The 13,945-nt window shown below is 38.3% G+C and overlaps 1 protein-coding gene across 1 annotated transcript in view; it reads right to left on the bottom strand.

Moving 5' to 3' along the window:
- LOC135776751 (solute carrier family 22 member 4-like) overlaps window positions 1–5,910 on the bottom strand; it is a 71,615-nt gene extending 65,705 nt beyond the window's left edge. Inside the window, exon 1 of the mRNA XM_065287652.2 lies at window positions 5,401–5,910. Within this exon, the coding sequence (XP_065143724.1) occupies window positions 5,401–5,799 (399 nt within the window). The 5' untranslated portion in view covers window positions 5,800–5,910. The remainder of the gene's footprint in view (window positions 1–5,400) is intronic.
- Window positions 5,911–13,945: the final 8,035 nt, after the last annotated feature.

The raw sequence follows: 13,945 nt of genomic DNA, 5'->3' as shown, positions 1-13,945 counted from the left end.
CGCAGCCTAGTCCAGGAAGAGCTCCGTATGGTGGAGGAGGAGGATAGGCAAGCAAGAGCAACAGCCATGAAAAGTCAGGGGAGGTGGACATGTTGGGGCGGTGTCCAAGGAAGATCATTGGCATGGAGGGATATGTGGGGCATGGAGGAGAAGAGAATAAAATTCCTCCTGTGCTCCACATATGATGTTCTACCGACACCAGTGAACCTCCATAGTTGGGGGCTGGCTGAGAAGCCAAACTGTATGTTGTGTGGGAAAACGGCAAGCCTTGAACATGTGTTGTCATCATGTCAGGCTATCCTGGCTGATGGCAAGTTCAGATGGAGGCATGACCAGATACTTGCCGAGCTGGCAAATGGTCTGGAGGAAGAGAGAAGGAAGACCCACAACAAAAGGAGTACGACAGCCCATTTGATTATCTTTGTTTTTTTAACAAATTTAGTTTTCACGGCTCCCGCTTGTATTATTGAAGAGTTTAAAACTAGCGCTATGATTGGTCAAATTATTGTTTTCCCAACAGGTTGCTGCCCAATTTAGTCACACTCATAGATGAGTTGCCTGGTGCACAATTGCACAGACAGTTGAACTCAAAGCCATCAATGGCTTTTTGCGTATTCTGAGGTGACAAATCGTAGCAGCGTAGTTTAATGTCTAAATGCAGGGCTCCAGAATGCCACCAAAATTTGAGAGTGTGCCACTGAATTTTACATCCAGTCGCACATGTGCGACCAGTAAATTTGACCTTTTTTTCTGATGTGACCATTTGAAACAGCACATTGTACTTTCTGCATCTATCATCAAAGTACGTATTAGTTATACAGTGGAAATTTGTAGAAATGTGATAATTTGGTTAGCATGTTGATTTACAGTGTGTGCCCCTAAATATTTTGGTTGCGCCCCTAAAATTTTCAGTTGGGGGCCACTGTGCTCCTAGTAAAAAAGTTAGTCTGGAGCCCTGAAATGCGTTTCTGCATAATGAATAAAATCTGAAACACAGAATGGCAGTGCATGGGGCTCTATTCTGCTGTTGCATGTTAATTATTTTTTACTAACATTTAAAATTGCTGTGCAAAACAAGCAGTATAACTTAACCCAAACTCAAACTGTAAACACATAGCCTATTTAGCATGCTATGCACATTTTAATGTTTATTTAGGCAAACGGGGCAGGTTTCTTTTTAATTAAAAGTTTTTTTTAGCTTTTTGGCCGGAAAGATTGGTTGCTCTTCTCATTAATAACATGAGATGTTGCACTGATTAGTCTCTCACTGTCTGTGCTGGTGCTTGGGGCAGATAAATACCTGCATGCAATCTGTGCAAACAGTGGTGCGCACAGCACAGGGTTATGAATGCGAGGACAGATCAACAGATCAACTATGGCTGAATCCAAAGCTGCATACTTCCATACAATTTACTAGGCAAAAAGTGGTAAGCGAACTAATAGTATGTCCTAAACCTCAGTATACATAAAAAGGTAGGCAAGAATTAATGTGATTTTGGAGTATTTCTCGCGAGATTAAGAGGTACATATACTTAAAGGCACACCATGGATCTTTTTGGCCACTAGGGGGCGCTAAACATGTAGGCCACAAGCGCCGGAGCACTGTCGAAAAGGGAAAGAAGACATCCACTAAATAAATACATTGTTTTCTGTTCACTTTTGTGCAATGTCTGATCAGGTAAGTAGCATATGCCAAGTGATGCTGAAGACGTTAATTGGTTGCTTCAGGTGTGTTTGATTAGGGTTGGAGATAAACTGTGCATGACAGTCAATTGGCAGGAGCAAGATATAGACGTTTTGTTCCTAAATCTTAGTTGTTATTGTGCTTGTTTTGTTTTCATTTTATCTTTAGATCAGACTTACGTCTCTCTCTCTCTCTCTCTCTCGCTCTCTTTTAGAAAGAGAATTAAAACTACAAGTTATAAGATTGTACTGTACATTGGAAAAAAAATATTAATTCAATTTATACTCAGTTTTTTGTCCATTTTTCAAATTTTTCCCAGTGCTTCTATCAACTTTTTTCAGTGTATGTGTTCGAGGGAATACGACGTGTTGTGCTTTCAGTCATTCTTTCTCTCTGTCTCTCACACTAAATGGCAGCTTCGTGGTTGGATAGTGCAGATGAAGGGGCAGTATTATTATAATAAGATCCTCTTACTATGTCATGCAGGGAGCAAAATCTGAATGAACTATTTTTCACATGCTTGCAGAGAGAGGCTTACCAAAACAAAGTTCCAGGGTTGCTATTTTTCATGTTTTCTGGGTTAATGGATGCACTGGGGACCCAATTATAGCACTTAAACATGAAAAAAGTCTGATTTTCATGGTATGTCCCCTTTAAAAGTTGTAGTTTATTTAAACATTTGTAAATTTATTACAACGCTTTTAGGATTCTTGATTTCTATGCAATTGCTCGATCTTGATCCTCTGGATCAACCATGGTCAAGTTACTGATGCAATCAGGTGTTAGTGCACCTGTCCCTCATAGAAGCGCATAAGTTTTATGCCTGTTATTAGCTTTGTTCGAGTTCATGCACCGCTGCAAGAACCAACAGGCAGATGACATCAAAGTACTGCAAGAGCGATTCCAGAAATCATACAGAGAAGTCTGATTTCGAATCGCTCTCGCGGTATTGTGATGTCATCCTCCTGTCGATTCTTGTGGTGCCGCATGACCTTTTCTATAACAAACACATGGATTGTAGTCAACAGTTTACTTACTGGGATTGATGATGTAGAGAAGACCAACATTATTATAATTCTCCCACTTTGTAATAATATCTGTGCATATTATGGGAGAATGCAAGTAGATGTAGGGGGTGTGGCCTCAAAGGCTCTTTAGTAAGCAGTGTGCTGTGTGCATGTGACTGAAAAATGTGCAGAGTAGAAATTCAACAGAAATTGCATTTAACTTTCTGATTATTTTCTGATTTTCTTGAGTATTTTAAGTCGTAAAGTGAGACGAAGATGTTTGGAAACAGTGTTGGGGAAAGTTACTTTTGAAAAGAATGCATTACAATATTAAGTTACTCCCCAAAAAAGTAATTGGGTTACTAAGTTACTTCTAATAGAAGGTAATGCTTACATTACTTTTCGTTACATTTTCTTACTTGGCTGAGGCTTGATCTATTTCAGGCTCTGCAGGTGTTTTTTTGAGTTACTTGGGTCGTTACTGGGTTGTGTTTAGTCATTATTTTATAGACAACAGAACAGATCATATGTAAAAATAGCATTCAGTTGTGTTAAAATGCAATATAATGTGACAGATCAAAGAGTAAAACACGACGCAATGACGTCACATTGACAGGCACACGAAAGCGGGAACACATCACTCCCATTTTAGCATCTCTCCACTGGTTACCTGTTCACTACAGGACTCAATTTAAGATTTTAGTACTTGTTTTTAAATCTTTAAATGGCCTAGCACCAAGGTATCTCTCTGATATGATCAATCTTTATGCCCCGACAAGAGCACTTAGGTCTGCTGATCATTTGCTTCTAGTTGTCCCACGTGTTAGGTTGAAGAGCAGGAGTGACCGAGCATTTGCAGTAATGGCACCGAGGCTTTGGAACAGCTTACCTCTCTATATTAGACAGGCTCGAACTCTTGCTGCTTTTAAATCGGACCTAAAAACTTATTTATATGGTTTGGCATTTGATGCTATGTGAGAGCTGCATTCTTTTATTGTTTTACTGTCTCTTGATGTTTTTCTGTTATGGTGTTAACTGTTTGTATCTTTGATATTTTATTCTGCTCGTGTACAGCACTTTGGGGAACACTTGCTGTTTTTAAAAAGTGCTTTATAAATAAACTTTGACTTTGACTTTGACATATATACTGCCACAGTCTCTCAAAATCCTGTGGGAAACACTGTATTTCCGTCGCAAAAATGTCATGCTCTGGCCTGCCATCTCTGTTTCTGACGTAAACTGTTCCCTGTTCCTAGACCCTGACCATAAACATCTTTCTTTTTCCACAGACAGAGAAAGAAGACGCAAAGGCAAAACTTTTTGAAATGTGTCCTGCTTTAGAAATGGCCACTGTGGTAGGCTAGATGAAAAAGAGACAATCTTACCCCTTTGAATATTAATCCTCTGGACTGATCGCACGCTTTTATGTTGCTTGAAAATGTGATAATGTATGAATCATGATTATGTTGTTGATCTGTTGCGGCTGTTTGCACATTCAAATTAAATAAAATGTTTGTATTGCTTTTACCGAGTCACAGACAACCGTCAACTATATTTTTACTCAATGACAATTTAATATCAAAATCATATCAGTTAATAATTAATGTTTAAGCTGCGGTTGTTAACAAGCTGCGATGTGTATAACATCCCCACATATACACACACAAGTGCGGGCCAATGTTTTTTTTTGTTGCTGGTAGTCCGGTTACCGCCCCAGGCCTAATCTGTAGTCCATACTGATGGCGTCTACCAACCCTAGACCTCATCCAAATAATCGTTGCCAAGTTTTTCTCTTTTTATTACTTATAATTGTATTTTATTCCACATTTATTCAATTATTTTCACTTTTATTTATTTCCACATTTTAAATAGATATGTATTTATGTCTATGCTTATTTATTTTTACATTTATTTATTTATAAATTTATTTATTTATTCATGTCTTTGTCTGTATGATTATGAGGGGGCGTGTCAGCTCAGGGTACTTTATCTGGATTATCTGATTTATGTAATTGTTTGAATCAAAAATTCAAATGTTAAAATCAAAAACAAACGCGTTTGATAAGCAGCTACAAACACAGTTTACATTCGCCTTTCCTGATGTAGCATGCATAACGCCTTATTTTAATTTTTTATTTATTTTTAATTTTAATTTAATTTTAAATGAAATGCTTAAAATATAACACATATTTCATATATGCTGCTCTTAGATATTGAACAATCAAGCGATCAAGATGAAGTTATCAACTGGAATTAGCTATTCAATCAAAATGTGCATGTGAACGCAGTGTCCATTTTAACAGCACCTGTCGTGCCCCCTCAGATTAAACTGAATTTTTAATTTAACATAGGGTAAATAAGGAAATAATTTTATGGTAGGCTACTTAGTTTTTTGTATTTACATTTCTTTGTATATTTATTTATTTATTATAAAAAACTAAAAACAGATTTACAATATTAATGACATTAAAATATGTACTATCTACATATGCCAATAGATCAACAACAATCATAATCTGGTTTTCCCGACATTACACGAAAACAGTGTACATGTATGCCTGTAAAATAAATGTGTGTGGATGACACGAAGTTCTATTTAAATGTTATCATGTAACAAATATTACCCTAAAAATGCATACATGTACAAACTTTTACACAAAAGCATTAGACTATATCTAAGGACGAAACCTAAGTAACAAAGTAGCCTACCTCTGTAACAATCGTGGAGATGTACGTGCTTCTGTCATACTCCCACCCGTCTAAACAGTGTTCTCTGGGAATAGTGGAGACATTCACATCCACCCAGGGATTCAATCCTCTGTCCGAATAGTTTTGTATGATATCCAATCTGTGTCTTGAGCATTTACTGACTCGAGATTCTCCGGCATCCTCGTCTCGAGCGACAGAAGCGTTCCTCCATTCACCCGTGATGTTGAGATCCCCAGGAATCAGGCAATAATGAGCGGGAGTATCGCAAAAAAAGACCATCGATAAACCGTGGAAGCCATTAGGAATAATGCTCAAGCACAGAAGAGTACATATCGTCTTTTGAAAACGTCCCCAGTCGCCCAGAAACGCCGTTTTATCATCGTAGTCTGGAAAGTTCATTTCAACCAAAGCAAGTGTGTTATGAACTTAGCGTTGTTAGTGAGAATTTCTTAAGGAAACCTGCTGCTTAAAACAGATGGGAGGAGTAACTCACGGCACGCAGCAGCGTCGCAATACACAGTGAAGAGTGATATAAAAGTTACAGTACATTTCTCTTATCCAGCAATAAAGTTAATCATGTCGGGGTTTTTTTCCACCAAGACGAGCGATGCCTCCGGGTTTAATTTCACTCATGTTTTTTTATGCACCGAATCTGTTCACAAACGTCGAACAAACCTATTTTATACATCTAGAAGGAGTCTGATGAGTTGAATCAGGTGTTTTATTAAAAGAGATATCTCAGTTCTGGAAGAGGGTACGCAAAGGGTTGGAAACACCGTGGCAGCACATCCTTAAAATTGGTACTTCGCCAGAAAAAAGGAAATCGTAAGAAAATGGGGAAATTGAAATGTGCACGTGAATCCTCTGATAGAGATCACTGGTCATTATTACGGTGGCCTTGTAAGGTGTCATTACTGTGAAAGTTATGTAAATTCTGTTAAAGAGTAACTAATGTTCTCCCTCATCCAGTCTGCTTGCACACTGTGCTGGTGTATTTTCAGTACTTTTATGAACAAACCACTTACTGGAAATACCAGTTTTTCAAATATGTATACAGGGCTAGAAATGACAGAAATTCACTGGGGGGGATATAGTTTGGGGGTTATTAAAAAAATAAACATGTTTCCTCTTAACAAATGGTTTATAAAGTATTAAAGTCACACAAACGTTTAACAGTGAGTGCGTTTACATGCACAGAATAAGCGGATAGATATCAAAAATCTGTTTATTACAGAAAACTGTTTTCATGTGTTTACATGCAAATCAATAAAACGGCGCGCATCCAACTGCGTTATGGGACTTGGGGAATTTACAGTCATAACAGTCGTTCAAAAAGCCGACGGCATATCTGTCTTAAGCTGTACTCTTTTATCTCTTCTCGTGTCTTCAGAATCTGTTAGTGTAACATGAGCTACTATTTTCTGTTTCTTTGCCAACTGCTGCAGTTGAGCCGAGACTTTTATGCGTTACTTTGCACTTACTTCCGCGTGTGGCGTTTATCTTTCACACGCTAAGACATGCGCACATGGGCAAACCCGTGAGAAAGCCGATTAAGTTGTTTACGGTACATGACCCCACGGGTTATTATTTTATTAAGCATAATCGGCGTAAGACTGCATGTAAATGCACTCAATATTTTTTCCTCGGGTTAAAATTGTTTTAGTGTATGAGTGTAAAACTATGGATATTTAGTTAATAGATATTTTAAATGAGAGGAAAATCTGAAATGAAGCCAATACATCAGTCATAGTGCCATTGTGACTGTAAAGTTTCAGCTTGATGATGCAATATAAAAAAGGGGTCTCCACTTTCCAACCTTTTTGTGAGCAAGAGCTACCACAACAGATAAACAATGTGAAGGGCTACTTTTTGATATAAACTTTTTTGTTTTACTTTTTTCTTTACTTTATTTTTACTTGTTGATGTGTTTTATGATTGTTTAAAATGTTTACATACATAAAATAAGCCAATCTAATATAAAAATATGTAATAAATAAATATTAAAATTGGAGCTATTAATAGGTTGTGTTTTGGCTGGCAACTCACATACTCTTTGCGGGCGAGACCACTGCAATAAAATGTTCTGGGTTCGGCCTAATAAAGACCCCAGAGCCCTCTCTTTGTGGGGGAGTGCTCTGGGCTCGGGCCAAATACTGAGCTCAGAGCCCTCTCCTCGGACAGCACGCCAAATGCGCATATCATTCATTCTATCTGACTTATTTGTAAGTGTTAACTCTTGAAATAATAATTAATAAAAAAAACTCGTAATTGGGAGTCGTTTATAAATGCTATTAAGTTGTTTAAATATAATTCCATTTCAAAAATTCTAACTCCTTTCCCCCAATTCACTCATCAGATTTTATTCCCCCACATTCCCACCATTTCCAGCCCTGGATATACTTTATAAAACATCCTTGAGGAACATTGCATGAGAACTACAAAGAACTACAAAAATGGACAACAGAATCCAGAACTTTAAAATAAAAGTACAAGACTGGTGAACAAGTACCAGATTGTGACAAATTAGGTCTTAAGTATGGTTTGGATCTTTATTTTTTATTTGAGGGGTGAATTATAGCAGAGCTCAATGCCACAGATTTTTTTATTGCTATAGATTGTATTTTGCCCCACCAGAACAAAGCACTTCAACATGCCTGATTATTGTTTTTATTGATTTTGAACTTTAATAAAGTCATGACACCAAAAACTAATCTAATCAAAAGTAAAGCAATACTGCATAGTTTTCACATAAATAAATATACTTATAAAAAAGTTTTATAAAGATTTATAAAAAAGTAAATCAGTTAAGATCAGTGAGTGTTTTTTTTTTCATTGTCCATTGCTTTTTGATGCATCTACTCCATCACTTGTTTAAGGTTTATTTTGCTGTCGCTTTTAAACCCAAATGCACAGATTCAATATACTGTTACATATGCGGCAATATACAACTGGCGGCTGTGGCTCAGTGGTTCATGTAGGTTGTCTACAAACCAGAAGGTTGGTGGTTCGATCCCCGGCTCCACTGGACCAAGTGTCGAGGTGTCCTTGAGCAAGACACCTAATCCCAGCTGCTCCTGACGAGCTGGATGGCGCCTTGCATGGCTGACACCGCCGTCGGTGTATGAATGTGTGAGTGAATGGGTGAATGTGAGGCAACATGTACAGCGCTTTGGATGGCCATAGGTCTGTTAAAAGCGCTATATAAATGCAGTCCATTTACATATGAAAGTTATTTTTACTATTTAATTTTTAACTGTTAACTTTTAAAATGACATAACTGTCTATGTTTACATAGATAATCAAGGCACTTTGAGATAATTTTGTGTAAATATGTCTATTCAAAGTGCAAGAAAACGTATACTCAGTCTTTGTGCGCTGTCTGAACCATTTCTGTGTATAGCAGGAAAACAGGCTCAAAATTATGCTACTGTAACCCCGGATTTCCACCGACTGCGGAACGGCTGCGGATCCGTTGCGGAACGGCGGCGGAGTCAATTGGTTTCCATTCAAGTCAATGTGTGTATTTCCACTGACTGCGCTCCGAATCCGTCACAGCTCCGGCCATCCGCAGCCCTCCGGCACAAATACGCAGAGCTTCTATTTTTGACGGATGCCGGACAGCTCCGCAGGGCGGAGCCATGACTTTATCGCGTGATCATACCTGAATTCACGAGAACTCGTGTTTTTTTTATTAAATCTTTGCAATACAAACATTACAAACACACACAAAGAAAGTCATTAATACAGAAACAACAAATAATAGACAGGAACAGAGCCAGGGGAGTTTCAAATAAATACATTAAAGATAAAGCATATATAAATGTTTTAGCAGCCTTCTTATTTTTTGAATTTTGGATGGATTTGATGTACTGCTCTGTCTATGCGAGATCTCGTGTTGTGATCTGGGCTGGTTTGTAAAAACGTCATAATTCAACGGCATAATGATGGGCAGAGACAGAACTAGGTATCGCGCGATCATCACGTGAATTTGCGAGACCTCGTCACTTCAGCACGCAGCCGCTCTGCAACAAAAACGGAACTGGTGGGTATTGGCGGACGGCAGAGTGCGGAGACGTAACGCAGCGGAGCTGATCTGCAGCTGCTCCGCAGTCGGTGGAAATCCGGGGTAAATGGATGAACACTAAGCACTGGCTGAAAAATGTTATTTGAGTAATACCATAGTGTCTATGACTAAAAATCATTCCCAACGTAGATATACAAGGCTGTAGAGGCTGTATGACCTACAGGAGCACCATATAGTGTGTAAGAGCAGCTCTAGTAAGGGTCCAGCAGGCCAGCACTGTTAGTCCGCTTGTAAGAGTGTCTGCCTCACAAACCACAGGTACCGCTGGGGCGGATTCAGTTTGTCCACATTATTGTGCAAAAGCATTTGCTTTTCAGTCATTTGTGATGTCACAGAGTTGAACGTCGTCACGTATTGACATTATTTGGGAGGTACATTTGCAAATGATTCATAAAGTCATACTTCTGAAGGTCTTTGACTGGAACCTATCGTAATGTTAAGTCTGTGTAGTTATTCATATTTGTTTGGTGTGCGATGACACACAGCCCTCTCACACGCCATCATGTGTGCAGCTCAGACATTCACATAACCCTGCTGCACGCATCAGAAAGTTTTCATGAAGGTGAGTGATCGCGCAATTGACATTCACTTTTTAAAGTCAGGAGTGATGATGTTACTGTGCCAAAGGCCGAACACAACTTATAATAGTTGGGTTCCCCCTGCAGGAGGTCCTGATAATGTTGCTGTTATAATCGTGATCTCACTTAAAGGTTGTGGGTAGTGTAGTTCTTTACCTGTGTTTTCTCAATTAAAACCCTTTTTTGTTCTGTTTTAACATTCACACAGTGTGCGTTCTCCTCCACATTCGAGCTAGATGCATCTTGCATATATTATTCCAGAAGTAATGTAACTACTTAAGATGGCGAGAGCAAGCGGGACAGGTGCGTCAGGAGCTCTCCTGGCACTTTTAGTTTTTGGAGTTATCTTAAATCTAACGGATTCGGGTGAGTCTGTAAACTCAAAGCGAGTTACCCAAGATATAACCGTTTTCAGAAAAACAACGCCAATAAAGCATTTCGGTTACGGAAAGCATATTTTAATGCAAGCGTTTGTAAACACTGCGGCCGGCCGGGACCAATACAAGCGAGGTCATGTGGTCCGGGGCAAACGCCAGGATGACAGTGGGATTATTATCATACTTTACCTGTTGCTGTCCGGAGATGTGCACCCGTGCCCAGGTCCAGCTTCCCGTGGTGCCAGCTGCAAGAACGCAGGGAGTATAATCCCTGCTTCTCGGGGGCTAGGGCTTATCCGACATCGACCGGGAGGTGGATCTATCGGTGGCGGGCAGCTGAGACCTCAGTTAAAGAGGGCTGAGACGTCGGGCTTGGTGAGCGCCGAAAGCCTGGGTTGGCCGTCTGTTGGCACGTGTACTGTCAACAATGGAGCTATCACCGTTAAGGAGCAAACATCTATTTCCTTGCCCTACGTTTCTGATCCTAATGATGTTACGGTAACTGGTCATTGCGCTCAAGGTAAGCGTGAAAATCTGCACGGCTCAGCTCACAATGCATTTAAAAGCATCATAAATCCTGCCCGGATAAAACATCGCAAACTGAACTTTTTTAAAACTGTCAATCATTCTCGACTGATCTGGGATCAACAACTTAAACCTAGGGGTCTTTTTGGAGGGCATATGAACATTCGTAGCCTCACCCCAAAGTCTGAACAAATACATCATCTTCTCACTAACTCTAATTTAGACTTTTTAGGCCTGTCAGAATCGTGGTTACATAACAACTCTCCGTTGGGCGCATTACATGTACCCGGGTATAATATCTTTAGACGGGACAGATCTGAGGGAAGAGGGGGAGGGGTTATGATTTATATAAAAGACCACATTAACTGTCATCAAATATGTTGGCCTTTTGATCATGATTTGGAGTGTATTGGGTTGAATATTGTGCTCTCATCTGAAATGTCCTTTGTGCTCATTGTTGTATACCGCCCTCCCTCCAATAATAATGATTTTTATATTACTTTTAAAAAGCTACTTCAAGCGTGTGATTTTAAAACGGAGGTAATATTACTTGGAGATCTAAATTGTAATTGGCTAAATAAGACTAATAGGAAACCCCTTAAGCAGATCACAGACAGTCTAGATTTTACCCAATTGTTGGAAGGTCCAACTAGAATAACCACATCATCGCAAACACAGATAGATTTAATATTCAGTAATAAGCCCGAGCGAATTGTAAAAACGTTTAATTTTATTACTGGACTGTCTGACCATAATCTGACATTACTGTCAAGAAAACTTACAAAAAAGCGTTTTCATCATTCTAATAAATCTGTGGAGCAACTTAGGATCCCAAAGAATGAAATGGATAATTTTCAAAGGGCAGTACAGCAGACTAAATGGTCAGATATTCTTACCGGGATCAATATAGACGAAGTCAGCAAGATGTTTGCAACTAAGCTACAAAGTTTAGTTAAGGAGTTTACTAGAAAGGTAAAAGGAAAGAAAAAAACAAATGCACTCCCCTGGCTTAATAATGACATTTTTAATCTGATGAAAGAAAGGGATTTTGCTTTAAAAAGATCATTAAAAACAAAGTTAAATAGTGATAGGTATAGGTTCACCTCACTACGTAATCAAGTAGTCAAAGTAATTAGAAAAGCTAAAGCTAACTTTTTTATAAAAATTATTAATGAGGGAAAGGGTAATACAAAGCTGATCTGGGAACAGATTAAGAATGTGATGGGAATTAGCCATAGGCTTAGAAACCGGGTAGAACTGAATTTGAATGGTAAATTGATACAAGATCCATCTGAAAAAGCTATAGCTTTTAATGAATATTTTATTAATTCTGTGAATGAAATTGCAGTGAATTTTCCTCCAATAAATGGAGATATTGTTGAAATAGATAAAAGTAAGCCATCTTTTATCATTCAACCTATTTCTGAAATTAAAACTCAGGCAATTATTAATTCTTTTAAAAACTCAACAGCAAAAGATATTTATGGAATGGATTCTAAAATGCTTAAATCCCTGAATGAACATCTAGCCTACCCTATCACACATATTGTTAACCAGTCAGTATTACAGGGGATATTCCCAACTATTTGGAAGACTGCAATTGTATCTCCTATATTTAAGTCAAATGACCCTCTAATTTTATCTAATTACCGCCCAATCAGTATTTTACCTGTGGTCTCCAAGGTTGCTGAAAAATGTGTATCAGAGCAACTTGTTTCTTTTCTTAATAATAGTTCATTTACTCTTCATCCGATGCAGTTTGGCTTCCGGGCCCATCACTCTGCAGAAACTGCCAATTGTTTCTTTGTAGAAACTGTCCGAGCAATGGTTGACAAGGGAGGTGTTGTTGGTGCTGTGTTTTTAGACCTGCGTAAAGCTTTTGACACAGTTAACCATCAGGTACTTATTGCCAAATTATCTACTTTTAATTTTTCCCCTTCTGCAATCAAATGGATTGAGTCATATTTAACTGGTAGAACTCAATACGTTTCCATTAATAATTATCGTTCATCAGTTCTTAATCTATCTACAGGGGTACCACAAGGTTCGATACTTGGCCCGCTTTTGTTTAGTTTATATATTAATGATCTGCCATCAGTTTGTCCAGATATCAGTACATTAATGTATGCGGACGATACTGTAATATATGTGCATGCCAAGACAGAACATCTGGCTGCTGCCAAACTGACCATAGCTATGGATCACATTACTAATTGGCTAAATCGTTCGTGTCTTCAACTAAATGTAAATAAAACAGTGGGAATGTTTTTCACAAAGAGACAAAGTAATATTGTGTCAAATATAATGATCTCAGGTCAAAACATCAGTATTGTGCCACAATTTAAGTATTTGGGTGTTATTATTGATTCTAATCTCTCTTTTAAACCTCATATTAAGAAAGTGTGCAATAGGGTTAAGTTTACATTAGCAAATTTTAGATATATTAGAAATGCACTTACTTTTAATGCTGCTAAATTATTTATGGATGCCATGATTGTGTCACATCTGACATATTGTCTGACAAGCTGGGGACAAATAAATAGCTTATCACTAAAGCCAATAGCAATTCTTTATAAAAAAACTCTTAAAGTATTGGCCCAGAAGCCTAACAGTTCACATCATTGTATCATTCTTGATGACCATAAACTGTTAAGCTGGGAAGATGTACTTAAATACAAAAATATCTGTCTGGTTTATAAAATTCTGCATAATAAGGCTCCTACTCCTCTTAATTCATTTATAATTCAACGTAAAAATAGCAGTCAGATCACCAGAAGCACTACACGCGGTGATCTTTCAATCCCATTTAGGAAAAGCACATTTGGTCAATTATCATTTTCTGTTACAGCAATACAAAACTGGAATTCATTGCCCACCACAATTAAAGACCTACATACATATTCCGTCTTTACTACACATCTTAAAAGCTGGCTATCCGTCAATTATAAATGCACACATTAATCAGACAGATGTGATGGGCA

Source organism: Paramisgurnus dabryanus, chromosome 18, assembly GCF_030506205.2.
Source record: "Paramisgurnus dabryanus chromosome 18, PD_genome_1.1, whole genome shotgun sequence".
NCBI classification, from domain to species: Eukaryota; Metazoa; Chordata; class Actinopteri; order Cypriniformes; family Cobitidae; genus Paramisgurnus; species Paramisgurnus dabryanus.
This window is presented reverse-complemented; position numbering and strand designations above follow the sequence as displayed.